The 27,430-nt window shown below is 46.9% G+C and overlaps 2 protein-coding genes across 15 annotated transcripts in view; one reads left to right on the top strand and one right to left on the bottom strand.

Annotated features, from left to right (window-relative positions):
- The first annotated feature begins 2,717 nt into the window (after window positions 1-2,717).
- On the top strand, window positions 2,718-11,980 carry TP53INP2 (tumor protein p53 inducible nuclear protein 2). Of its 5 annotated transcripts, none has more exons than XM_045084108.1 (5): window positions 3,139-3,278; window positions 3,804-3,913; window positions 7,210-7,385; window positions 7,779-8,067; window positions 8,598-11,980. In XM_045084108.1, the coding sequence occupies exons 3-5, from the start codon at window positions 7,262-7,264 to the stop codon at window positions 8,851-8,853; spliced, it is 669 nt and encodes a 222-aa protein (XP_044940043.1). In that variant the 5' UTR covers window positions 3,139-3,278; window positions 3,804-3,913; window positions 7,210-7,261; the 3' UTR covers window positions 8,854-11,980. The 5 variants fall into 5 exon arrangements, with proteins under 5 accessions (XP_044940045.1, XP_044940041.1, XP_044940042.1 ...); XM_045084109.1 differs by having other exon boundaries at window positions 3,199-3,216; XM_045084110.1 differs by lacking the exons at window positions 3,139-3,278; window positions 3,804-3,913 and adding an exon at window positions 2,718-2,957 and having other exon boundaries at window positions 7,899-8,067.
- Window positions 11,981-13,056: 1,076 nt separating this feature from the next.
- The window catches only part of NCOA6 (nuclear receptor coactivator 6), a 102,647-nt gene continuing 88,273 nt past the window's right edge, over window positions 13,057-27,430 (bottom strand). For 9 of the 10 annotated variants that reach the window (XM_004746578.3, XM_004746579.3, XM_004746583.3 and 6 more), the window contains 3 exons: window positions 24,988-25,024; window positions 21,173-21,321; window positions 13,057-13,627 (listed from right to left, as the gene is read on the bottom strand). In XM_004746578.3, the coding sequence (XP_004746635.1) occupies window positions 13,584-13,627; window positions 21,173-21,321; window positions 24,988-25,024 (230 nt within the window). In that variant the 3' untranslated portion in view covers window positions 13,057-13,583. The remainder of the gene's footprint in view (window positions 13,628-21,172; window positions 21,322-24,987; window positions 25,025-27,430) is intronic. The other variant, XM_004746580.3, reaches the window with a different exon arrangement.

Below are 27,430 nucleotides of genomic sequence, written 5' to 3' on the forward strand. Positions count from 1 at the left end.
TAGGCACGGGCATCTGTTAACTCCATGGGAGCGAGCTCGTGTGCACATGTATGTTTGTACGTGTATGCCTTCATGTGTATGTAGACTTCCGTGTCTGTCCAGCAGTGGCATTCTCTAATTGGAAATGAGACTCCAGGATTACCGCTAGAAGGATGCCTACTGCCTCTTTTCACAGCTCTCAGGCCCAGACCAAGATCCCAGAATACTAAGCTCTCCCTCCACCAGCGTCAGTAGAGGACTCTGCTGTTGTATGATTTTAAGCAGTTGCCTTGACCTCTCTATGCCTCCGTTTCTCCACTATCAGATGAAGAGTTTGGATGAATTAAGATCTGGGTGTCCACCAGCCCCGATAATAAATCTGCAGTGGAGCATGATGGGTCCTGGGGTTCCAGGAGAGGACTCCACTGGGCTAAAGCCCCCTACTTCCCCAGGTCCCTCTAACTCCACAGAGAAAAGGAAGACTGGAATCTGCCCTAACAGCCTGCACATGGGGTTCAGCGAAGGCTGGGAGCAGAATCCAGTTCACTTAGGCTATCAGAATATACGCTTGGAGCCCCTTTCCTGGGCTTGGGGAACTCAAATCCTGTGCCCAGCAGAATGCTTGGTATAGCAGAGGAGAGGGTCCAGGTGGGGCAGGGGTAGTATATGGACAGAGATTACGCCCTTGGGTTGCCAACCACCTGTTTGAGAAGAAACATACACACACACGTGCACACACACAGACACAGACACACACAGACACACACACACACATGCATAGTCATCACCACTGCTTGTTTATCGAACAAATAAATTATTGTCCATCAAAGTAGCACTGGACCTATGGGCGGGAAAGACAGCCTAGAGGAAGAAGGGGTGAGTAGAGTCCTGAAGACAGAAAATACATGAATTCAGAAAGACCTAAGTGGGCATTCCAGGCTGTGGGAGAGTGCTGAAGAGACAGTGAGGGACACGCTGGCACTGCGCTGCAGGTAGGAGAAGGCAGGTGGAAGCAGAAGAGGGCGGGGCTGGCCCCTGAAAGGCTATAAATCCTGTGTTCAGGAGCGTGATCCTGAGGGAGCCACAGAAGTTTTTAGAACAGACAAACGGTGTGATGGGAGAGGCGTGTTAGGGATTATTTGGCTTAAGTCAACAAGGAGGTCAAGAGAGGATATGAAGCAAGCAGGAAGTAGGGGTAAAAAGCCAAGGCTCAGGGTTGCACAGGAGGAGGACACGTTGGGGACATCACTCCAAGGGCCAAAACACAGCTCTCCCCTCCCCTCCCCCACCTCAGAAGCCTCTGGGTATTATCTCCTGGCTCCTTCTCCTAGTTACTAGGGCTAAGGAGTCCCTCTGGAGCTTCAGACTAGGCTGGGACAGGATTTTATCACTAGAGCATGAAGCTCCCGCCTAGCTTACTCTCTGCCTCCTGCTGGGCCAGATGGGCACCCCCACCCGTGCTGCTCTACTGGAGGGGACCTAGAACCTCTCATGCTGGAGATCTGGAGGGAGTGTATTTGTGGTCTCTCCTCAGGTTATTTCCCAGGGCTTTGGCAGAGGTGGGATCTCGAATAACGGGATTGGCACAATTCTGAGGGTTGAAAGTTTGAATCAATCTCTAGAAGCTTGGATATGCGTGGATATTTGATGGAAAAGGAAACTGAGGCCCACAGAAGTAATACGCCTTTGCTTGAGGCCACACAGCAAGTTTGGGGACAGTCAGGACTGGACCTTAGTTTCCCTGGAGAGGCAGAGGCACTCTGGGGGTTAGATGCATGTAGAGAGTGAAGAGGTTGGGGCCAGGAACTATGGGTTCAGACCCTGGTTCTGCTATTTATTATAGTTTGCAACCTGTAAGGAATCAGTTAGGCTCTCTGAGTCTGTGTCCTCAACTGGAAAATGGGGATAATACTCACCTCTGTTGTTGTCGTGGAGATGAAAACACAAAGTGCTAGAGCAGGGTGCCTGGCGCTCAGTGTTTAGTAAACGTCAGGCAGCCGTCTGGCAGCCGGCAATGCTGGGTACAATGTTTGCTGGATGCATTATTGAAAATGAATCCTCAAAGTGACAGTGAGATGTGCGAGCCTAAGTTTCCCGGTGTGTAAATCGGGACAAATAAACCTTGCCTTGTCACTTTTCTGTCCAGTCCTGGTAGCAATGTGGATTAAATAAAGTCTGAACGCTCTCTAGATGAGCTATTCAGCCCAGGGTAATTCCTCTCCGAGTCCCACTCGGCAAAATTGCCCGTCAGCCTCGCCAATTCCTCTACACTCCCGGGTGCTCCCCTGGAACCAGGGAAGGGGATGTCCTCCACCTCTCAAGCCTGTCCGACTGAGGAAAAACAGAAACAAGAGGGAGAGAGAGGAGGGAGGAGGTTGGTGGGGAGCATGGAGGTGCACGGACGTTGGTGTGGAGTTGACAAAAGGGCTGGGGGACAAGGATAGAGGATGCCAGTGAAAGGATACGGGGGGGGGGCAGTGGGTACGGAGGGAATGAGAAAGATGGGGATCTCGTAGGGGGTGGGGGCTCTCCTCAGTAAGAGGTCCGTGGGTCGCCCTGCGGCAAGGAGTCGAAGCTCCTAGCAGTGGCCTCCCCGGGAGGCCCCCCGAGGCTCGGAGTTGGGCTCCGGAGCAGGAGCCACTAGCCAGCGAATCGTGGAGGGGGTAGGGAGGGGGTATCCGCAGCCTGGGATTGGCCACCGCACCGCCGGCCGGTGACGCGAGGCGGGCGGGCCCCTTTGTGATGTCACAATCAGCTGTTTGAACGTTCCAATTTGTGCCGTGAGCCCAGCAGCGGCAGCACAGTCTCAAAGCCCCGCGGGCGAGCGCAGCAGCTGCGAGCTTCCGAGTCGGAGCCCCGCCGCCTCCCCGTCCAGCCCCCGCGATGCAGCCCGGCCTGTGATCAGCACCGACGCCGGGACGCTCCGCCGCGCAACTACCTCAGAGCCACCCCGCCCGCCGCACCGCCCCCTCCCCCAGGTGAGTCCCCACCGGCTTCGGCCCAGGGGGTCCTGCGTCCGGAGACACGCCCCGCGGTCCCAGCTCCCGGGTCTTTGTTTCCGCCCGCGGCCGCCGGGCTGCATTCCCGTTTTTTGATTGGCTGCCGCAGGCCGGTAGACCGTGACGTCTCCCTATTTGCATATGACATTGAGACGTCACCAAGGCCGCACCGCCCCCCGGCTCGGGTCGCTTGTCCTCCCCTGACCCAGTAGGCGCTGGGTCGGGGCTGGGCCCACGGGTGAGGGACGCAGAAAGGCAGCAAGACCGGAGGGGTCTCTGCAGTTTCCTAAGCTAACCCAGGTGTTGGGGGCAGGCCTCCGATCCCGGACTTTCTCCTTGCCTTCGCGCGGCGCTGCTGGGTCTAGGCTGTGGGGGAGGGGGGGCGGTCCTCAAGAGTTCGGGGGCAGTCCAGAGATCCAGCTCTAGGTCGTTGGGGCGGCACCAGATGGCGGAATACCCTCTCTCCAGCTCCAAGCTCTGCACCCCCCGGGGACAACCCTAACATCTCCCCCATCCCTGTTCTCTGCCAAGCTTTAGCTGATGTCACTCCCAGCCTCCAAACAAGGGGTCTTAGACTCCTTTTCATGGAAGGAGAAACTGAGGCCCAGAGAGGGGAAGTTGATTACCGCAGGTCCTGAAGCCGATTAGAGTCATGCCTACTGAGTGAATGACAAATACATCCGCCACGGCACATGCCTGGTTGGAACTCAGTACAAGTAACAAGTTACACATCCTCCAACACTGGGCATTGACTCTACCTTAGGCTCAGTACCATCCGAATTCGATAGGGCTTTTAGGTCCCCTCATTCCTGGATCTTTTTCCAGGAGGTCTCTGGAGACAGGGTCCCCTTTTGTGGCCTTGACCCTCCCTCTGTACCTTGGAGTCCCAGAGCCCAATAAAATCGCTGCCTCCCAGCTGTTTTGACCACAGAAAGGTGAGTCATTGGCTGCATCAGGGTGTCTCCATGGGCTGACGTAGGGGTGGGATGGAGGGTGAAGGTTCCCTCTGTTTGGCCCTTTCTTACCTTCCCAACCCCCAGCATGTCAGAAGGACTTGACCTGGCCTAATGCTGGTGATGATGAGGCTTATGCTGCCCCTCTCTCTCTGCTGACAGAGAGGGGCAGGAGAAAAAAGTAGGAGGAGAGCTTCCGGCTTTCCAAGTGGATGGGCCCCAGAGCCTGGGCCAAGAGTCCCATCCGAGCCGAGCCGGCTTTGCTAAAGGATGGGGTGGGGTAGAGATGACTTGGAGCTCAAGTGCTATTCTGGGCACAGCTGCTGTAGTTATTAAAGGGAATGGTTCTCCCTGGAGCAGGGCTGGGAATGTGAGAATCAGGAAGCTGGCAAAGATGGGAAAGAAAATCTGGGAGGCTCCCCGCACTGTGGTCGTGAGAGGCGGCGGGCACTGGTTGGCTGGTGCTGCTGTCATTCTTGGCTCTGTCACTTACTTGCTGTGTGACTTCAGGCAGGGAGCTTCCCCCTACCGGGCAACCTTTACCTGGATCTGGGGGTAATCAGAGGAGACACTGCAGGTTCTGCTGCACAGCGGCTGCTCTGGCAAATGCCTGGTGAATCTTGGTGTTAGGAACTCCAAGCCTTTTTACAGCTGGACAGAGGGGTTCTGAGGTTAGCAGTGACTTGGTTAAGTTCTGACTCCTCTCTGACCTTCCTAATCTTTCTTGCATCATTACATTTTGGCGCTTGTTTGCTGAGGTTTTCCTGACTGTGTATTCTCTGGACTCAATGTTTCATGCCCTGGGGCTCCACCTGCCTGGCCACCACCTACCTCTCTGTCTTTGGATAGACTTATTTCCTTGGATTCTTAGGTTGTAAAATGGGCCAGGAGAATATCATGGGCCTGCAACAACTCTCAACTTCGCTTTCATCTTCTCACTGAAGTGGTAGGTCCTTGCAAGGAGGGTGTGCCTCATCAAGGCTCCAATCTTCCCTTCCTTCAGGAGGGGCGGAACTTTCTGGATTTCTGGTAACTGAGCCACTAATTCTCTGTGGCTAACAGATGGGTGGGGATATGTGGCTTGTGCTGGGCAGACACTAGTTGGGGGTGCCCAACCTTTTATAATCTCTGTAGGTCTTCCATCCACCCACCAGAGAAGCCAGCACCCAGGGAACACTTCCTTCTAGAGCCCAGTGTAGGTCTGCAAATGTGGAAAATACTCTGTTTATAGAGGTTGGATGATTCTGGTGGGAAGTGTGAAAACATACCCAAGGAATGGGAGAGGTAGCAGCAAACATAAGAATACCTTGGGTGGTGGACACTTGGGTGGCTCAGTCAGTTAAGCATCTGCCTTTGGCTCGGGTCATGATCCCAGGGTCCTGGCATCAAGTCCTATATCCGGCTCCTTGCTCAGTGGGGAGCCTGCTTCTCCCTCTCCCTGCTGCTGCTTGTGCTCTATCACAAATAAATTTTAAAAATCTTAAAAAAAAAAAAAACAAAACCAAAACCTCAGGAGGATTAGCAATAAGTGTAGGATGCCTCCAGGGAATGGAAGGGTGGACATGCCCCCAGGGAGTTCTGCAGGAAATGTGGAATGATCCCCAGAAGATGGTGACAAGTGTCTCAGTGGCAAAATGGTTGACCATCTTCAGAGGACAGATGTGGAGGCTCAAGTTTTGGGACATATCCAGGGGACTCCCAGCCAGGCCTAGTGCTAAGGTAGACTGAAGTGGGGAGGAGGATAGATCTCTAGCTGCTTCCTTGGTGTCTCCATTCCTGGAGCACGGGTCTCCTTCCTCATTTTCATCCAGGCAAGGACTGATTTGAGGAGCTGGGTCCTGGTCCAATCCTCAGTGCTCATCCTTAAGGGCTCCTGAGGTCTGATAGGCCCCCCCTTCATCATCACCTCCCACTGACCTGCTGTTTTTCTGGGGCCAGCAACTTGATCTTCCTCCTAGCCAGGAATGCTGCCCTTGAGCAGGAGCTTAGGTATAGAGGGTGAGAGGGGGGAGGGCCCAAGGGAATAGGAACTTAGAACCTTGTCAGACAGACACAGTGAGAGCTGTGGAATCACATGGTAGCCGTTCTGTGGGATTTCTGCCAGCTAACACTCTTCAGGCCACACAGGCTCAAGTAGGTGCTCTTAATCTTTGGGATCAAGGAGTGATGTTAGGAAATCAGGATAAAAACTTCTTCCCAGGGGCACCTGGGTGGCTCAGTAGTTAAGTGTCTGCCTTCAGCCCAAATTGTGGTTTCAGGGTCCTGGGATCAAGCCCCACATGGGGCTCCCTGTTCAGCAGGAAGCCTGCTTCTCCCTCTCCCACTCCCCCTGCTTGTGTTCCCTCTCTCACTGTGTCTCTTCTGTCAAATAAATAAATAAAATCTTAAGAAAAAGAAAAAAGAAAAACTTCTTCCCAGAAAAATACTTTGGCCTCCAAATTAAAAATGCCTAATCTAAACTAATGTCTAATCCAGTAAAGCGGTGGATTATAGTGGTTATGGGTGCTGCCTCTGGAATCTGACTGCATGGGTTTAAATCCAACCTCTGTGTCTTATTAGCTGTGAGATTTTGTGCAAGTTACCTTACCTCCTGGAGCCTCAGTTTCTTTACCTGTAAAAAAGGGATAATAATTAGACCTACCTCCTAGAGTTGTGAGAAATACCTGTGGTGATATAGGTAAAGTGCTTAGTACAATACCTAGCACATGAATGTTAGCTATAGTATGACGATGATAATAAGTAATTGCAGTACTGGACAGTTTCTTCCTTGCTTAGAGAACTTTGAGGTCCAGCTGGGATGGATGTCCAGGCCTCTGGAGACCTTTCCTGATAGAATGTGGTCTTATCTATTACTCCTTCCATGTCCCTAGAGGGGGCAATGATTTTAATAACTACTAGTAGATTGGTTTACTGAATGCTTACTCTGTGCCTGAGTATGACTGGAAGCACTTTGTGTTTGGTTCATTTAATTCTTATTAGAGCCCAGAGGAGGATACTATTATTAGCTCATGGAATTCCTGTAAGGGCCCAGAGGAAGGTATTTTATCATTGACACTTGACAGATGAGAAAACTAAAGCACAGAGAAGTTAAATAACTTGCTAAGATCACACAGAAAACAGAAAAAGGCTGAAAACAGACGGACTTACCAGAACGTGCACACACCGCAGAGCTTCCCCACCAATCCCTTGCACTGGGTGGGATCCCGAGCGGAGCTGGGAGTCAGGGGTAGTCGACTAAAGTCAGTGGGGGTTCTTGACTGCTTCTGTGCACCTCCCAGGTTTCTATACTGCCGGAGGACGCCCCCGCCTGAGGCCTTTTCATCCTAGGCCATGTTCCAGCGCCTCACCAGCCTCTTCTTCAGTACTCCCCCTCCCCCCGAGGACCCCGAATGTCCCCGAGCCTTCGTCTCCGAGGAAGATGAAGTGGACGGCTGGCTCATCATTGACCTGCCGGGTGAGACCTGGGTCAGGACTCTGATGCCTGGGCCTGTGGCAGGCGGCCGAGCTGCGGAGGGGAGGGGAGCTGCTAAGGGACTGGGGAGTTCCTCCAGCCTAGTGGGCAAATGGGGTCTAGACAGTGACACTGAAGGCAGGGGAACAGGGCCCCATCCCATTACCAGCCCGGGCGGTCTCCTTGGCAGCGCAGCGTTGGGGCCCACACCTCACGTGCCCTAGGGCAGCTAGTCGAGACTCCTGGCCCGTGGGTGCCCCGTGGGCGCGGCGGGCGGGGCTGCGGGGCTGACTAACGATGCCCTTTCTCTCCCCGCCCCATTGTGTCCGGTGTGTGTGTGTGTCCCTCCCCGCTGCGCCCCCTCCTCCGCATGGCTCCCCCTCCCGCGCCCCGTAGACAGCTACGCGGCTCCACCTAGCCCGGGGGCCGCCGCTGCCCCCGCAGGCCGCCCCCCGCCCGCGCCCTCCTTGATGGACGAGAGCTGGTTTGTTACCCCTCCCGCCTGTTTTACTGCAGAGGGGCCCGGACTCGGGCCCGCCCGCCTCCAGAGCAGCCCCCTGGAGGATCTCCTCATCGAGCACCCCAGCATGTCCGTTTACGTCACCGGCAGCACCATAGTGCTGGAGCCTGGGCCCCCTTCCCCGCACCCCGACGCTGCCCTGCCTGACGGCGACCTTAGCGAAGGGTGAGCGGGCCGGGGACGTGGCCTGGAGACCTGGCTAGAGACTGGGGAGCTAGCCCAGGAGCCCGCCCCGTTCGGAAGGGGCGGAGCCTTTAGAGGCGTGTCTTAGTGGCCAGGGGCGGGGACAAGGCTCGGAGCGGGCCTGAGGGTAAAGGGGCGGAGCCTTAAGAGGGGGCGAGGCCTGGCTTCGTGGCCCGGGCGGGGCCTGGGAGAGACAGCTCGGAGGCTTGGGGCTGATTTGGCCGAGGGGCCTGGTGGAGCGCCAAAGGGGTGGGGCTTTCAGAGGCTGGCACGCCTAATTAGAACCGAATTGGAAGTGGGGGCCGAGCCTTCCCTGGAGTCCGGTTTACCTGTCACGGGGTTTAGAACTGGGGTTTAGTCAGGTTGGCTCGGAAGAAGGGCGGGGCCATAAGCCCATAGGAAGGGCCTGGGCGCCCTGCTAAGAGCAGAGACAGTATTGCGCCAGGGCAAGGGTGCGGGAACTGGGTGGGCGGAGTGTCCGGCCCTGACCGAGCCCTGCTCTGTCCCCGCAGGGAGTTGGCGCCCGCCCGCCGCGAGCCCCGGGCCCTGCACCACGCCGCCGCCGCCCCTCTGCCGGCGCGGGCTGCACTGCTGGAGAAGGCAGGCCAGGCGCGGCGGCTGCAGCGGGCCCGGCAGCGGGCCGAGCGCCACGCGCTGAGCGCCAAGGTGGTGCAGCGGCAGAACCGCGCCCGCGAGAGCCGTTCGCGCCGGCCCAAGCACCAGGGCAGCTTCGTCTACCAGCCGTGCCAGCGCCAGTTCAACTACTGAGGGTCCTCCGGCCGAGCCACAGACCCCTCGCCGACTCCCGACCCCTGTCGGGTCCCTCTGCCGCAGCCAGTGTGTTGCTCGAGGAGCGCCCGCAGCCCACCTGGGTTGGACACTACAACCTCCCTCCTCCTCAAGTGAGGTGGGGTGCTAGCCCCTCTCCCCCCACCTCGATTTTCCCACCTCTGATCCGACTCTGAACCCCCTCCTTTCCTTCACCCTACGACCCCCCATACCTGGCATTTAATCCTCCATGTCCTTCCTCCTTGACACTCCATCTTTCCTTCCTTCTCTGGTCCCTGCCCCCATCTCTGCCTTGACATTCCCCTTCATCCTTGCCCCCTGGTCCTGTACCTCTGGCCCACTCTTCCTTCCGCTAGCCTCTTCTCCCACATGTAGCTCTTTAACCCGCCTTCAAGCCCCACTTTACAAGCCTCACCCTATCTCATGTTTGGCACTATGCTCACTCCTGCTCCCTTATTCATTCCCAGTAATTCCCTCCCAAATGGATGGGGGAGTGGACGCTGAGACCAAAGGGTTCTGCCTTTAGTCTCCTCCTTCCCTCTCCCCTTGGAGTTTTTTAGGCCTGGAAAGGTAAAGTATGTGGAACAGGACTGTGAGATGTGAGTTAAAGGGAGAAGGTGGAGGGAACTGAGGGAAGGAGGCAGCCTACTGGAAATGTAGACAGGACATACAGGTTGAGAAACTGTAGGGAGCAGGGCACTGCACCATGGGAACTGGCACTGTGCTTGCTCAGAGAGGCCAAGCCCTCCTCTTGGGTTTGAGCCTGAAGTCTGCCCCCACTTCCCTTGCCTAGAATCCCAGTTTCCAAATCTCTTCCAGAAATCCACCCCTCTGCACTCCCCTTAGTCTGAAGGGCTTAATATCTTGTTGCCCTACCCTCAACATGTCACCCCAGGGGTAGAGGCTGGGCAAGGCCCTGCCATCCTGACCATCTGTTCACATGCCCAAGGTGCTAGAACTAGTTTAGGAGAGATGCAAGCCAGAGGGCTTCTAGGCAGGTAAAGTGCACACCCCAGAGTAAGAAAGCAGAACGATACTGGGGAGGACAAGCTGTGGGGTGAAGCCATCCCAAGACTAACAGCTCAGCCTTCATGTTGCCTCTGGCCTTGTATTTCACACTCTACCTAGGATGACTAATAAAAACACTCCTGGGTAGGAAGCCAGGAGCCCCACTGGCCCAACCCCCAAATAGTTCCTATCCAGGGTCGGGGCCTCTGGGGAGCCTCTCATTTCCTCCCCCAGGGCTGTTCCTTTCTAGTCTGATGGGGAGAAATGGTTGCCCTATGGTTCCCCTTGCCCTCTCCTCCAGTTAAGTAGCTGGAGGACAGAACCTGGGTGAGAATTCCTGGGTGAGGCAAGAGGGGACACAGGCAGACAGTGTTGCCCTTCTTGTGGTGGGAGTGAATTTTGGGCTCAGACACCAGCAACAGCTTCTTGGGATACCCCGAGTTGCTTCCCTTTTCCTCTAACTGTCCCCTTCTAGTGTGTGCTCTTTTCTCCCTTGAAACTTTTAAGATTTCCTGTTACATACTAACATCGGTCTTCCCCCTCACTCCAATTCCAGGTTTCTTGGCCTCACCGCCAAGCTGAGGCTTGGTGGGAAAACTGCGATCCCATGAGGGTTAAGGTAGTTGCCCTCCCTGATCCTATAGCCCCAAGCCTCAGGTTGGGTATATGGATAAAGGAGCAGGGTAGCCCCATGGTTGCTGGGATGGGGACAGAGGAAGTTCCGGTTGGGGTCTCCTATTCAGTAGAGTAAACCAAATCTACAGTAAAGGCAGATCCAAGTCCCTGCACCAGTCCACTAGTGCCCCGGTAGTTGATAACCTTGCTCCTCTGGCCAAGGTTCTCCTGCAGTTATAGCCTGGTTGGTTTTATTCTTCCAGCTACCCTGTGGTCACTTCACAGCCAGTTAGGGTCTTCAGTACTTCTGAGAACTGAACCTCCCTCCCACTCTTCCTGCCTACTCCTCTGCTGCCAGGCATAGGCTCAGTCCTGGGCAGTCCCCATGATCCTTCTGGGGGGGGGGGGGAGAGTGAGTTATAGGGCATTTGGTTCAAATTTCAAAGGCCCCTCCCTTACCTGTATTTTTGGAGGCAACTGTAGTTCTAGAACCCTGCAGTCTCACCACCTGGCTGGTTGTAAGGCTCATGTGTTTTTGTACTTTCCTATAGATTCTGTAGCATTTGAGTGTATAGATTTCTAAGAACCAATCTACTCAGTCTCCTGCTAGTCTGACTCCTGAAGCATCAGACCTCGTCATACTGTATTGACTGTGTATGTGCCTTTCACCTTGAGCATGCTTCAGGATTTTCTTTTTTTTTAAACCACAGAACTTGAATACATGAGGGAACCTGAATTCACAAAGTCCTATGCAACCTTAGACAGGAGGGGGTGAGAGAGTCTGTCTTGACTGATGTTTTCAGAGACTGTGGAGTAGTTTGTATTAATTGATGTCAATACTACCAGCACTTTGCCAAAACTGAGTATGTCAGAGGGACCCCTGTTTCTAGAGTGAGACCCAAGACATCAAAGGGCGACTTACAGTAATTCCACAATATGTCTGTGTGCTCCCTTCAAGCTGGCTGTCACTTTCCAGCTTTTGCCAGTTTGGCCCCAACAGGGTATCAAGTGTGTATGAATGCAGTTTGCTGCTGTTTTGGGGTATGCCTGCTCCCTAACCCCCACCTGGAACCCTGATCAATTTGTTCTGACCTATAATGTCTTAGGTGCAACAGGGACCCCACTAGAGCTCTTGGATGTCTTCTCAGATCCATGGGGCTTTAATGTGAGGGGACTGAATGCAGACACACCGGAGCCCCTTGTATCTTCCCTCTTGCCTTGCCACCTAGTTCCACATGGAACCAACAAGCTGAGTGTATCCCTCTTAGGTGTTTTGTGTTGAGACTGACTGAAATGAGAAGACTGTGGTTGACCATGTTGTGACATGTTGACAGACTCAAGGACATAACCACCTCAATCCAGTCATGTGGCATGCCTGTGTATGTGTATAACAGGATTCTGATTGTTAGGTTTTAATGTTATTCCTCTATGGGAGAAAAAAAAATTAATATAAAGAAAAACAAATAAAAATCTATTTAAAGCACATTATGCTTTCTGTCTGAGTAGAGCTAACATAGAAGAAGCACTTTGCAATCTCAAGCATAATATTGGCAAGGGATTTAGGCTGGCTTTGGTTCTGCTTGTGTGTCATACAGACACGGAAAGAATAGGGAAGATAGGCTTGTTGGGAATAGAGCCAGACAATTGTGGGGTCTGATTCATCAATAACTACTATTAGAGGATCCTTATAACCCAAGACATACATAAAGGCAGCTGAAACAGAGATGAGAATGAGAGCATGACTGAGACTTACTAATCCTTTTGGTCTCAGGTATTAGGTTCTGGCAAGGTCAAGAAGACTCTGCAGGGGAAGGGACGGACTCTGTGTCTAGCTATAGAAGATACAGCTGAGGCTGAGGCCCAGACCAAGACAAGGACAGAGCCCCAAGCATCAGAGTCTCCTGAAGGTTGGGAGTAGGGTGGGGGCAGAAGCAGCAGGTTTAGAGACTATAATTTTTAGGTAGGAATTGAGCAAGGAAAGGGGAAAACCCAGGCATGTTGATGAGAAACCAGCCCCGAAGCCTGGTACAGATGAGAAATAGTGTACCCAAAAGGTAGAAAGTAGTGGACATCTTTGAAGTATATAAAGTATGTAACACAAAATGACCGCTTCTGTGTGGGAACTGCCTGATCTAACCATAGAATTGGACTGAAAATGGAAAGCTGACCTGAAGTGGGCAAGACACTTGATGCTGTTACAAAGAATCTGGCTGTCAGTCTGGGCTTATCTCTCAAATGGAGAAGACTGTTAACATTTTGTGCACAGAGAATCAGATGTACAAGGTGGAGACAAAGTACATCTGGGTTACTGATGGCTTCCTGTCCCTAGAAAATCCTGGGGGGTCTTTGATCCCAAGTTGATTCTGTTATTTGCAACCAAAACAAATTTGACCAACATTTATCAAGTGCCAGGTACAGTGCTGAAAGGGCTAGTTTCTTCAAAGCAGGTAGAGTAAGGACAAGGTGTGGGATTCTAATTTACAAAGAAGGCTGATCCTATTCATTTATGGTCTAAAAAAAGAGCATGCTCACCCAATAATCCCTTACCAATAACATACATTTATGTTCTAAGACAATGACATTTATTTAACACATTCAGTATTTCACATTGTACAAACCCTTAGATTCTCTTTATTCACTGGTCCATTTCTACAACAAATACATCCAAAACACTATATAATAAAATTATTTACAACATTTCCAAATGAAAAGATTCCTTTAGCTCCCACTACTGCTATTCACACACATAACTTCCACAGCACAATACATCATTAGAATATCTAAAAATGCTCACCCTGTACTCTAGGCTGCTTAGGAAATATGAAAACTAATAACATAATCGCATTAGCTCCTCTCAATACATGGCAACATTTTAGAAACCTTGAACTTCATCTTGTAACACCAAAAGGTTCAACAACTCTGCTTACCCCATTGCACTTTATAAAATAGGTTGCAAGGACTAGGAAAAGGGCCACATTATTAAAATGACTAGCTGTACAGAAATGGATTTTAAAAAGTCACAGCTCAAAATTGCTTTTTGTAAAATTCACACACATTTACAAGGATCAAGTCGCCGTCCAGCTTGTTTACTTGGATTTTCTCCGCTTGGATTGCACCGCGCTGGTTATGTCTGTTGGGGGAAGGAAGGACACGCTCAGTTGAGACAACTCTTTACGGCAGTGATGTTTTAGGCAGTCCACAAGAAGGAGGGCTGACCCTGCTGGACTCTGAATAAATCAAAGGGCCTCAAAAGGAGCACTCGGCGTGGAGAGGGTCTCAGACTTCTATGGAAATAAGGCCTGGCTCTGTATACTAGGGCCTGGCAATCGGGAAGTCTGATACAGGTGGTGGGAGATGAAGCACACATACCCAGTCGGAAAAAGTGGCAGGGTAGGGAGAGCATCTTGAGCTGGGCAATTAACCCTACAGCCTCCATCACCAGTTCTTATCACTCAGTGAAATGACAGAGAGACGGAGTACTTTTGTGAGAAATCAGTTAAGTCTTGCTACAGGTAAGTGAGTAAATTGTGCCAGAGTGCAAAAAAATGGCCTCTGGACCTTTTGGAATCAAGCCATCATTTTGTAGTAAGTGACTCTTTTTGCCTTACTATTGTCAAGCCTCTAAATAACATGACCATGACCTATGGTCAACAAGTATCTATTATGGTCTAGCCAGTAATATCAAGGCTGTGGATACATATAGGCATAGAAACAATTCAGAGCAAGCCACAGCCTGCTCTGAGCCCAGGTGAGCCTGTGGGCTTCATGGAAGAGGTGGGGAACTGAATAACTTATACGCAGAATAACAGTGGCATAAATTGAACAAGTGTGTTTTAACTCCTTTACTTCCTCTTATCATAGTGTCTTCAATCAACTTAATCTTATTCCATATTTAAACCATGTTTTCACATGGGGCACCTGGGTGGTGCAGTCAATTGAGCATCTGATTCTTGATTTTGGCTCAGGTCATGATCTTGGGGTCTTAAGATAGAGCCCCATGTCTGGCTCCACATTAGGCACAGGGTCTGCTTGAGCTTCTCTCTCCCTCTCCCTCTGCCCCCCCTGTACTCTCGCTCTAAAAGAAATAAACCTTGAAAAAGAAAACCTTCCTCACAAAAGTCTTCTATAGCAGGGTATAGTGAATAGCTTGCAGCTCTCCAAATGTAAACAATTCTTTAAAATCTTCTATTGATCTTGGGACACCTAGGTGTGTCTGTCAGTTAAGTGTCTTCCTTTGGCTTGGGTCATGACCCCAGGGTCTTGGGATCTAGATCTGAATCAGGCTCCTTGCTTGGCGGGGAATTTGCTCCCCGCCCCGTCCACCTACTGCTCCCCCTGTCTGTAGTCTCTCTTACTCCGTCAAATAAATAAAATCTTTAAACAAAAAATGTTCTATTGATGTTAAAAATTCACTCTCATTCTTCAAGCTGTTCCATAGATCTTTTGGCTTTAATAAATCAAAGTTTTAAAATTACTTCCTGTCAGAGAGAAGATATTTTCTAAAACGGTAATATGTAAGATGAATCAGTTTTATTGGTTTCTGGAAACAGGCTAAATTTTCTGATGCTGCATTTTAGGTTCAGTGTTCTAAGCAATCTTTTCTCTTTTGTATCATATTTTGAAAGTCCAAACTTACGATGTAGAAGCAAAAAGCAAAAATGTTACTATTAGCTATACTAATTGCTAAGAAGGTCTCAATGACTTTCCAAGAAGTGACCAGCACAATATTTTTGGACTTCTATTGGTATAAATTTCAGTATATTTATCTTCTTGCTGGAAGGTCATGTTGCTTGTGCCATGTGGTAAAGGAATCAGTCGCTCTCTAATTTATTCCTTAGTCTTTTGCTAATCAGATGACAGTCTGACAGCATGTGGAAAAGGTTCTTTAATTTCGTATAAATCAAGAGTTTCACACACCCCAAAGTTCCCTATGATCAACTCGCTAGTCCAACTCTCAAGTTTCATTTTCACTGTAGTAAATTTATCATTTGAGTAAAATATAGAGTTGTGTCTTTTTTTTTTTTTTTAAAGTAGGCTCCCTACCCAGTACAGAGCCCAATGCAGGACTTGAACTCACAACCCTGAGATCAAGATCTGAGCTGAGACCAGAGTAGGAACTCAGCCAACTGAGCCACACAGGGGCCTCTACACAATTCTGTCTTGAGTGTTCATCCTTAGAGAGATATCTGTTAATTAGGCCAACTTTGGGAGCTTCTTCTTTGTTGTGATATGAAGGACCGAGTGCTGTGTCTGAGAAACACCTCTGTGGCTGGGAAAACAGGTGAGAAGGGGAAGGGTGGAGAAGTAACCTCAGGCTCTCCCTCCTCCTCCTCTTTGCTTGCTTTCTCCCATCTGTCACTGCTTCATAGCACCCGATGATCTGGCAGACTGACTATGCTTCTGCGGACCAATCAATGAGTGGGACCACGAGTAAACAAATGTTTTGTGTTAGAAACTTCAGAAAAATAATCTTTTAGATACCAGGGTTAGAGGTGAGAAAGATGGTGTAGAGTGTGCTTTTACACTTCCATGAAGAAAAAAAAACTGCAACGGCCTGATACTGAAGCCTCTTATCACCTTCCCTGGATAAATCTAGGCAATCTGGGTCATAGGGCAATGTCACTTTTGATGTCTTTATAAATCCGTCTGAGAAGGTGAGTTTTTTTGTTTCTGTAGTTCAATTTTATATTTCCTCCAAAACATTACCACTTTTATTACTCCACTGAATACAGTAAGAGAATCCAGAGGTAAACTCTTTAAGGTAAGGAATTCTAGGGAAGTAATGAAGTGGCTGATGGTACATGCAGGGTATACATCAGGTCTGTTCCTAAGGATACCTAAATTCTCTAACTCTGCATAATCCTACTCCCAAGACCCCATAACCAAAACCATACAAGCAAAATAAAAATTACGTACATTGTTGAAAAATCCTGTTTTTTAAACCATCAAAGATTTTACAAGTTAATGTCTTCACAGATATAAAGGTAGTTCAAAAGCTAACAGTAACACCCTTTATATTAATATTTTGAACCAACTACATGGTAAAGAATTGGGTCAGTAACAGTCTTTCAGATGGCTGTCCATACATATCCTTGGAAAACATTTACATTATAATTTGATATGGGCATTTTCTCTCCCCTGATTGCCTCATTTTGACTGTAAGTATATTTGGCCAAACCTATAGCACAAGGGTCTACTAAATCTGTTATTTGGAGTTTACCTTTTAAGGAGTTTTAGAAAATGACCTTGGCCTTGCTCACTTCATATGTTTTTTACTGTACTACTTCTAGCCAAGATTTCTATTTTTTGCAAAAAAAAAAAAATTCTGAACATCTTTCAAAATTTTCATGGCTAATTTCTGAATGATGATGCTACAAGAGTATAGTCTCAGGCAGTTATTGTTCAGGGTTTTCTCCCATATCATGCTTATTTGTATGTCCATAGTAACACTTCCATTTTAAGAATGTTTTTTTAGATCATTGCTTCTCATGTCACAGGCTGAGAGTACGGTAGGGCTATCACCCCACTTTGCTGTCAGAGGCATCTTAAGGCACTTCAGGGATACCCACCACAGCTGCTCTGCTCTGTTATAGGTTGCTCTGAACCTCCTTCATATTGGCATATTTTCCCTGGTTTCAAATTTAGGCATTGAAACCCATTTTTAACTACTGATCTTTTATCCCAATTGAAAATATAACCTAAAACCTATGATAAACAGAAGAGTAAATAAAGATAAATAAATAAAGATAAGAAAGACAAACCATTTCTGTGTTAATAGGGAACACATCATGTCAGGAAGTAGAACTACTCGTTTGCGTTTTTATAACAACACACCTGATTAAGTCCAGTTTTAAAAAGATGCTCATTGATTGGTGGGAGCCAATTTTTTGTGTCTTTAACTAAAAGTGGGGTAGGGGGAACCCAACAACCAAAACCAAAACAACAGAGAATGACCTATCATCCATGTGGACCTCCCTGGACTTGCCCAGAAATAATCTGTCCCACCTGCTCCCATTTGGCAGTATAGTAAGCCTTGGCCAGCAAACTCTGTTCTCCCAGCAGGAGCATGGTTAATGTCACTGGTTCTCTGACAATACAAATGTACCATACTTTTCATTAAAAACTGCTCATAGGGTGCCTGGGTGGCTCAGTGGGTTAAGCTGCTGCCTTCAGCTCGGATCATGATCTCAGGGTCCTGGGATCGAGTCCCGCGTCGGGCTCTCTGCTCAGCAGGGAGCCTGCTTCCCTTCCTCTCTCTCTGCCTGCCTCTCTGCCTACTTGTGATCTCTCTCTGTCAAATAAATAAAATCTTAAAAAAAAAACTGCTCATATTTCTCTGCTTTCAAGATGCTCTGATTTTGTCTGTGCATATATAACCTGAACTATATGAACACAAAAAGGCAAACCTTTTTCTCGCCTCAAAACTTTAAGAAGTATTGATGCTGCAGAAAGATGTTTAGGTACCCAGCACTACTATGTCTCCAAATTTGATTTGCGTAGATTTTGGAAACCACCTTGATATTTTATGATCACTCCCTGGTATGGATTCAAATATGATCACAAAAAGTTATTTTATGACCGGTTCAGAGTTCTGGATACAGCATAGCATATTGCATAGCAAATAATAATGCACATTTATTCTTTAATCTGGATCCAAGAGCTCTAACACTTAAAAATAAAAACAGCTATAGCACTCACTTTGGATTTAAAAGGTAACTTACTCTAAGAGTTAAGAACTGACAGCCTGAGGGCTTGAGGCTGATGTGGAGATCTGTACATGACTATGATTCCTGGGGTTTGGGGAAAGCTCTGACATCCTTTCAGGAGACACTTACCTGCCCCCAAGCAAAATCACAAAGCTTTCAAGTCATTAGGGCTTTGCAGAAGCCACTTGTTAAGCAGGTATTACAACATGACCACCACCACCAAGGGACAATGTCCAGTTTAAGCGTACAAGCCTATTCCCCACCCCTTTCTAAAACAGGTTTCAGCTTTCCATCTTTCCTTGGCTGGCAGTTCCCTACAGACTGGCTCTAATTTGGGCTTCTCTTCTTAACTGTCCCAGCTGCTCCTGTGATTAATTCTTCCTAGTGCACTGTAAATGACACCCTTATTACCTCGAGGGTCTGGGCTCAGGTGAAGTTTCCAAAAATCTGGTATGTGACTTCTCTAAAGACCAACACTTGTTTCCTGCCCACCCCCCACCTTGTTTCCTGCTTTAAATGTAATCACACACCATATTCTACAGCCTAGAAGACCTTGATTCTTTGGGAAGGTGAAGGGCCAAAAGAATACACATAATTGAGGGGAAGCAGATTTTCTCACAGAACTTCAGGAATCTTCCTTTTGGTGGTCTAAATTTAGTATTCAATATACTGAAAGGAGTGCTTCTAAACAAATCTCTGCCTTGGAGAGATTCCCAGGGAGAATGAAGAAAGTAGCTGGTTCCTTTTCTGCATTAAAGTGGGGATACCTAAGAGGACCCTGGTTTATACAGGATGCCTGAAAAGGAAAGGAGACCCTTCCTCTCTGATGGACTGAGATAAGGTAACTTCTACACCTCTACCTCTCTGTGATCTGTGCACCTGTGGCCTACTCCCAGGGGCTCTTGTGAGGATTCGTGAAATTCTCGCCCAGAAGCACAACCTGCCAATGACAGCTGAGTTCCCAGGTCAGTGTCTGGTGTTGGTGCACAGAGCCTGCCCTCATCTTCAGGCTGGCATCCCAATAGTACTTGACTGTTTCTCAGCACCCCTGCTGATATCAGGCACTTAGCCATGATCCCAGCTCTTGCCTAATGTGAGCTACTTAAGCTCAGCACATTTCCTGAGGAGATGAAGTATCATACACTTCCCTCAGATCTGGGCCTTTGCACATGCTGTTCCTTTTGCCTAGAATATTTCATTCAACTCCCATAGCCTGCATAATGCCTTCTCATTCTTCAGCTCGCTTAAACATTTTCTCCAGAAAGCCTTCTCTGATTTGGCAGAGGAGCACAGCATCCCAGCTAGATGCTCCTACAGTACCATGTAATTTTGCTATCACAACATTTAACATTTAACACACTATTAGTCTTTTTGGCTGGCAAATAATTGATATGATGAAGACAGAGACACTGTCTTTTCACTATTATATCCCCAGGGCCTGGCATATGTTAAGTACTTAACATATATTTGATAGACAATTATTAATAATTACTGATTATATATCTCTTTGCCTGAGGCACCATACTAGGTACCAAGGATATGATGATGAGCAAAGCCAGACAACTCCTATCCCAGCAGAGTGCATAGATTAATTACCTGTCATGTAAATAGACATAAATTTACAACTGTGACATTATAAAGGAGAACATGGTGCTATGATTTCTCATAGCAGTGACCAGGGAGCTAGGTAGACAGAGTAGGAAGTTCATGAGGAGAAGAGAAGGAAGAGGGAAGAACATTCCCTGCAATGGGTGTAACATACATACAGACTCTTGACAAGGGATAAGAGTAGCATTTCTGAGTTGCTGAGGGAACTCAAATGAGGCTGGGAGATGCTGACAGAGACCAGACCACACAGAACCTTGTTGGTGCTTTTAGACTTTAATCCTAATTACAATGTGAATCACTGAAGGGCTTTAAGCTACAGTAGCAATGAAGATGGGGCAAAGTGGATGAATTCAGGCCACTTGAGACAAAAGCAGCAGCTTTTTGTGATGATATGAGGGATGTGAGGATGAGGGAGAGTTGCCAAGGAGGGGGTGCCCAATGGACAGATAGTGGTACCATTCCCTAAGGTGGGGAACACTGGCAAATGGCCTACCATTGTGGGTGAAATAGGACATGTTGAATATTTGAAGTCCTGGTAAGGTTGTACATGCAGTTGTCTATGATTTCTAGAGGTCTGTACTAGAAATACAAATTCATGAGTTGTCTGTGAAAAGTTGTAACTAAGAAAGTGAGGCATGAGTGAGATCGGTTGGGGAGAGAAGAGCTGGAGACAAAGGGTGAGTCAGGATTGAAGTATGAGGAAAGCCAACATCTAGTATCTGTGTACTGAGGTTGAGAAGGAAGAGTCAGAGAGGTAGAGAGAAAACTTTCAAAAGCTCTAGGTCAGAGAAGCCAAGGACAGTGAATTCAAAAAGGAGACATCGGTCAATACAGGAGAGAAAATTGATAGTGTAAGGTTATCGACAAGGTTAGAGAAGATGGTATCAAGGAGGCATATGGAGGAACTGGCCTTAGACTTGAGGAGGACAGCTGCTCTATTATGGTAGGAGCAAAGGAGGATCCTGGTAGATTTATGTCTTGGTAGCAAGAGCTGAAGCAGTTTTACTTTCTCTGTGAAGAGGTGAGAATCTCTGCTGGCAGGGATAGAAAGTAGAGAGAGAAAGTAGAGTCCAGAGGAGTGGAAAAGAGAGTTGACCGCAGAAAGATGGCTGGGCCATATTGAGGATCTATGTGAAATGGTGATCATGAATCAATCTGCCCTGCTAGGTTCCTTTTCTTCCCCAATGGTGCTTGCTGCGATGTATACACACAGAAAACACATAGGTAAATGAACTAAGGAAGGACAAAGAGTAGAAGTCAAAGTAAAAGAAGCAAAGATGAAAGACAAAGTCCTCTGCTGTGGTGGTAAAGACCCCATTCTTCTATGTGACCCATAATGGCACCAACCCCCCAATGCTAACCTTTAGTAGAGCTGGAGGCTGAAGCAGGCCGAGAGGATCGCTTGCGATGTCCATTTTCCACACTTTCAGAAGCCACAGTTGGCTCTTCAGTTCGGGAGTTTCTTCTGCTTGGGGTTTTGGACTTTTCAATGATCTCTTTGGGCTCACTGCTGACAAAGGGAAGCACAAAGTTTCCAAGGAGGTGAGGGAATCAAGTCACACACAAAAATGGGTTCTTCAGGTAGAGTTTCATTTGTAAGGCAGGAGATTAAGAACTATACAGTCATTCTGAAGAGAAAATATTCCACCCTGGGACAATAAACACAATTACTTTCTATATTACTGACAATTTAAGAGTGAGTCTAGTTTGTTACACTATTAAAAATAAAATACTAAAGTATATTCCTGGTAAAATTGTGGGAAAACAGGTAAAAGAAATTAAGAACTTGCAACAAAAATTGTCAAACATTTTTTTTCACCCATTTTCACCCATTTTTCTTAAATAACAACATTTCCTTTCAAAAAATAATAGTATCTAGGGGCGCCTGGGTGGCTCAGTGGGTTAAAGTCTCTGCCTTTGGCTCAGGTCATGATCCCAGGGTCCTGGGATCGAGCCCCACATCGGGCTCTCTGCTCAGCGGGGAGCCTGCTTCCTCCTCCTCTCTCTCTCTTTGCCTACTTGTGATCTCTGCTTGTCAAATAAATAAATAAACAAACAAACAAACAAATAAATCTTTAAACAAAAATAATAGTATCTAAAATCCAGGAAATTACTAATACATACTGGTATTTCCCATGAGCCTGGTATAGTCAGATAATGGCATAAGTCACATTATAGAATATACATAAGGATATATTCACAGTTTACTGCTGGGTATACTGACTGCCCCTACCTCAATCTCCCTTTTTTAGTATGCAGAGATTTAAAATAGGCAATATGCAGTACTACTAAAGGCATGGGGAAAGAAACTCTGGATATAAATTATGTAAGCCCATTGTTCTCAAACGTTTTTCCCTCCTAGGAGACATTTTGCAGTATCTGGAGACATGGCTAATTGTTAAGAGGTCTTGACTGAGGCAGGGATGCTACTGGCTACTTTTGGGCAGAGGCCAGACATGCCACTGAACATTCTATAATGCCAAAGACAGCTCTTCCATGCAACCCCACTCACCCCACCCCCACTCCTGCCCCAGGGCAGAGAATTATCTGATCAAACTGTCAATAACGCCCGGGCTGAGAAACGCTGGTATAATCCCCTGGATCAGCAATTCCACTTCTAGGTGCCTAAGGAAACAAATCTTTTTACAACACTCTAATTACACACAAGGATGTCAAACCATTTTATTTATACTAATGAAGACAGAAGACCTAAATGCTTTACAATAGATTATAAAACTAAAACATGGCACATCCATATTCAGTCATGAAAAATCATGTTGTAAGTTTATTTAATGATAAAAACTGATACATTATTGTGGGGAAAAAGTTACCAATATTATGAATAGTATAATCCCATTTTCATCATAACACATGTTGAGTATATATATGTAACCACATATAAATGAATGTGAGATACATTGTGTGTATGCATGATGTACAGTGCTTATATATATATAAAACACTATATAGTAGATATATATAATATATATATATTATAGTGTTTGTATATAAAATACTCCCTATGCGTAGACATACTCTGAAGAGAAGCAGAGGAAGATGAACTAAAATATACACAGTGAGGGGCCCCTGGGTGGCTCAGTGGATTAGGCCGCTGCCTTCGGCTTAGGTCATGGTCTCGGGGTCCTGGGATCAAGCCCTGCATCTGCCTCAGTATCCCTGCTGAGCGGAGAGCCTGCTTCCGCCTCTCTCTCTGCCTGACTCCCTGCCTGTGATCTCTCTGTCAAATAAATAAATAAAATCTTAAAAAAAAAATAAATAAAATAAAATATACACAGTGAGTATTGTTTGAGTCACAGAAATCCTGGTTTACTGGTAATTTTCTTCAAATTCTCTGATCTGAATTTCAAATGTTCTTTAATAAACTTTTTACTGCTTTCATGGTTCAAAAAAATGCATGGCAGAATCATTAGGGGAAAAAAGCTGATAAATCTGCTTATAAGGCATAGAACTAAAATGAAAGTAATACAACAGAGAAAAACAAAAGAAGCTGGTCAAAGGGATGCCTCTTTGGGAAGTCTTCCATGACCTCACTTCCCAAGTGAAGTTGTCTCTTCTGTCTTTTTGGTTCACAGTCTGTTTCTGGCATTCTAGAGCACCCATCAGATTGTACAGCATATTTTCTTTGAATATCTTCTGCCTCCCACTAGATCAGGAGCTCCTTAAGAGGCATGAACCATGGCCTATCAACTATCCCTACCCCTGCGTTTTTGCTCCTGCCCGAGGATCCTTCACTAGTAGCACTATGGCTGGGAATGTGGCCATACTGTTCGCTATCTTGCTTTATATCTAACCACTGCCCCACAAGCTGAGGTAAGTGAAGAAGCAGTGAGGCTGGAGCTGGGGTGGAATGATAAGTCAAGGGGTATTTACATATCCTTTTAGAGATGTTCCGGATGGCTTTCTGGCTAGATGCCCAGAAAATGGTCCAAGCCTCTGAGGAAGAAAGATTCCTAATAGAGGTGCCTCCTTCTCCTGGCAAAACAAGAGTCACAGCAGTACTGTCCTGGTATTTATACGGCCAGTGCTCAGACAGCTCTGGAAACAAACACCCACAGGATATTTTTGATCTGATTATCTTCTTTCTGTAGCCACTTTCTGGCGCATGCTCGAGAAAGGCTAATGAATTCAAGTATTTCATAAAAATGAAGGCAGAATGATGTAGTAGGAGTATCAATAAGCTTGGAAGTAGAAGAACAGGGGTCAAGTCTTACCTATATATTTATTGGCCATTTATTTAACTTTCTCTAAGCTTCAGATTCCTGATCTATAAACCCCCATTTTGTCTGCTGCAATACAGTAAGTGTGAGGGTACTGTGGTCAGAGTGCCCGAATTTGAATCTCAGATGCACCACTTACTAAATCTGTAGCCTTGGGCAATTTACTTAACTTCTTTGAGCTTTAGGTTTCTTATCTTTAAGACAGAATTTACCTTCCTAATAGATATTGTGAAAATTAAGTGAGATAATACCCTTGTTGGGCTTACAGCCCAGTGGATGGCATGGAATGCATTCACGTAAATGTTGGCTCTTATGACCACCTCACAGGGTTGATAGGAGGATTGCATGAGAATATGACTGTGAAGGTGTTTTACAAACTAAGTTGTACAAATATGATAAATTCTCTAAAATGTCATCCTAAATAAGGAAAGACTTTTGAAAAATAGTAATACTTCTCTCCATGGGGTTAATGAGGTTGAAGCCACAGGTGTATTTCACTTTGTTAGGTTGTGGGGCTTAACAGAAAAAGCACGAGTTTTGGGGTCAGACCCCAACTGAATCTCTTATGCTTGGAGGAAAAACAGCTATATTTCAGAAGGTGTTGCAAGGACTACTATTAATGACAAGATATCAACAGCTCCTACATATTGAACATTTACTGTTTACTCAGTATGGTGAGTGCTGAACATGCTCTCTCATTCAGTTTTCAAAACCACCAAAAAAGGGAGAAATTTAGCCACCAAGTTTTATTAAGAGAAATGTTATTTCTGAGGGATGAAGACTCATGACAGCTCCCCCGCTTTTGTAGGGAAAACAGACTGGTACAAAGAGTGAAGGAAAAGGCCAAGGTGAAGAGAGCTTTAAAGGATGAGAAAGCCGATACCCTTCAAAGAGGCTTATGCCATTTTCATGCTGAGTCTGCAGAATGATCATCTTACCTTTGTCCAGAGACTATGGCAGCATTTGCCTCGAGTTCTGTGAAAAATACAAAGCACAGAAATGAGATGTGGGAGCTCCTGTGGTCTATGTCCACTGGGAGAAGCAAGGTGTCTATGAGAATTCTGAATGCCCTATTTAGGCTAACATGTCTCTGTGCCCAGCAGGATTCTCACCCCTACATGGTACAGAGTTGGCAGGGACACAACTCAGTTGCCTGGGGCCTAAGACACTTACTTGGTCTATTTTTACTTCCACTCCACACTGTGAAATAATCCTGTTTGGATCAATAGAACTAAGTTCACACTGCCTGGTTCCTATTTCACCCAGCTATAACTAGGTTAGTAAAATAAGCCTCTTCCTCCCATGTAGAAGAGATTGTTTTCATTCTTAAAATATCTCCACCCTCCTGACACTTGTTTTTAAAGACAGCAATCTTTGAATATGTCTTAAATATCTATTCAGGATGCATTCTCTTCCAAAGGACTTCCTCACTGAGTTTTAGAGGGCAGATTGCTTTGCTTTGAGATAACACCCATAGACTCCTTCATTTTCCTCTCTTCCTCAACTTCCCAGAAATGCCCTCCAAGAAAGGAAAACCTCAGTAATTTGTCTAGCAGGGTTTTGCTTAAATGAGCATTCTTGGGTTTACCAGGCACTTCTTTCTCAGCATCAGCAGGAAAACATCTTCCTCTATTATAGGCCTCTAGGTAGTTCCATCTTTCCAAAAGACTTTGCTGAGTACCAGAGAACAGTGATTTCTCCTGCTTTTGGACTTGCACAGCTCTGCCTGTCCCCCCTTTTAGAAAATTTAGCACCGCAAACTCAGTGCAGGCCTAATCTACCCCACTGATTACAGGTTAACTTCCCTGAAGGCAGTGAAGTCAGAGTACATGGGTTAAAATTCTGACCCCGCTGCTTATTAGCCATGTAACCCCAAGCAAATTACTTGACCTCTGTGCTCAATGCTTCATCTGGAAAAAGGGGACAATCACTTTACCCACCTCAAAGTTAGAAGATTAAATGAGGCAACAGACATAAAAATTCAGTACAGCACTTGGCTCTTAGAAGTAATATTAGCTATTACTATTATTCTTGCTATGATGCTCATGTTGATGCAGCCTTAATGTGAGGAGGCTAGAATACTCTGCTTTCAGTGGAAGACAAGAGAATCCCTGCTTCCCATTTGCTACCTAGCTCCCCATATCTAACCCATAAACCTCGGACACCCCACCACATGAAACAGATACCACCTCACCGAGGACTCTGCTGCCTTGTTGGCTCCACTGGTAACATGTGCTCAAAAATGAAAACAGCCCGAAAGAGGTGGATTACATAAAAACTTTGATTAGCTTGTTAATCTGAAACAGAATTTAGTGCTTTTGAGAACTTTAACACTATCACAGCTAATTCACGTAAGTACAGACCATAGGAATTTGGTGAAGGCAGTTAGTGACTCTGGGGGCATTTTAAGGAGATTCATTTAAGAGAAACTTTTAAAACAAACAGGATTCTTCGGTCAGTTATTCTTAGATGTAGGATATGAAAAAACGCATTTTTCTGGAGTAAAGAACTGAGGCAGGAAATGGAATTCCCTTCTTCCTAGCTGCTTCTTTTCTCACCAAAAATGAATTTTACTATCTAAGCCCCTCTGTGAATAATTCACTCCACTCCTCCCCGTTTCAGGTGCCTAGCACAATCATGTGGGCAGTTGGTAGCAAAGGAAAAATCTGGGTGGCTGAAATGTTTTCAGCTCATCCATTCATTTCAGAGGCCTGATTTTGCTCTGAGTGTGCAACAGAACATAGCAAAGGACATAGCACCTGAAGCCCATTTAAAAATAACTGTAAGAGAAGGTGCCTGACTGGCTTAGTGGGTGGAGCATGTGACTCCTGATCTCAGGGTTGTGGGTTCAAGCCCCACACTGGATACAGAGATGCCTTAAAAAATAAATCTCAAGTTATACCTTAACTTCACTGGCTTGGGCCCACAAAACTAAACACGGTAGTTTTGTTTGTTTGTTTGTTTTTTGCTTATAAATGTTGTCAAGTATGAACTGTAAATGAGATTCTAACCTCTTTGTGGAAAGGTCATAGTTCATTTTATTTTTAAATTTATTTTGGTATCCCTCAATACCTTCAGCGACAGAGGGCCAGGCAAGACTAAACTGTAACATATTTATGATATTTATCTGCTTTGGCATATTTATCTGCCTTACAAAGGCAGTGCTGTTATTGCCATCAAGATCCTCGTGTGTTCAGAGCTGACACAGCATTCCACAACAATTATTTGTCAGATTACCATGGACTCCACCTTCCAGAAACACCATCCCTAGTGCTATTTGCAATTTCTTGGTCATGGGAAGCAACATAATGCCATCCAGAGATGACTGAAATGACTGACTCCCTGGGGAATGGCTGCCTCCCTGTAGCAGAGGTCCTCAGA

The sequence above is a fragment of the Mustela putorius genome, unplaced genomic scaffold (assembly GCF_011764305.1).
Source record: "Mustela putorius furo isolate JIRA1106 unplaced genomic scaffold, ASM1176430v1.1 tig00000743_pilon_pilon_pilon, whole genome shotgun sequence".
In the NCBI taxonomy this organism is placed as follows: domain Eukaryota; kingdom Metazoa; phylum Chordata; class Mammalia; order Carnivora; family Mustelidae; genus Mustela; species Mustela putorius.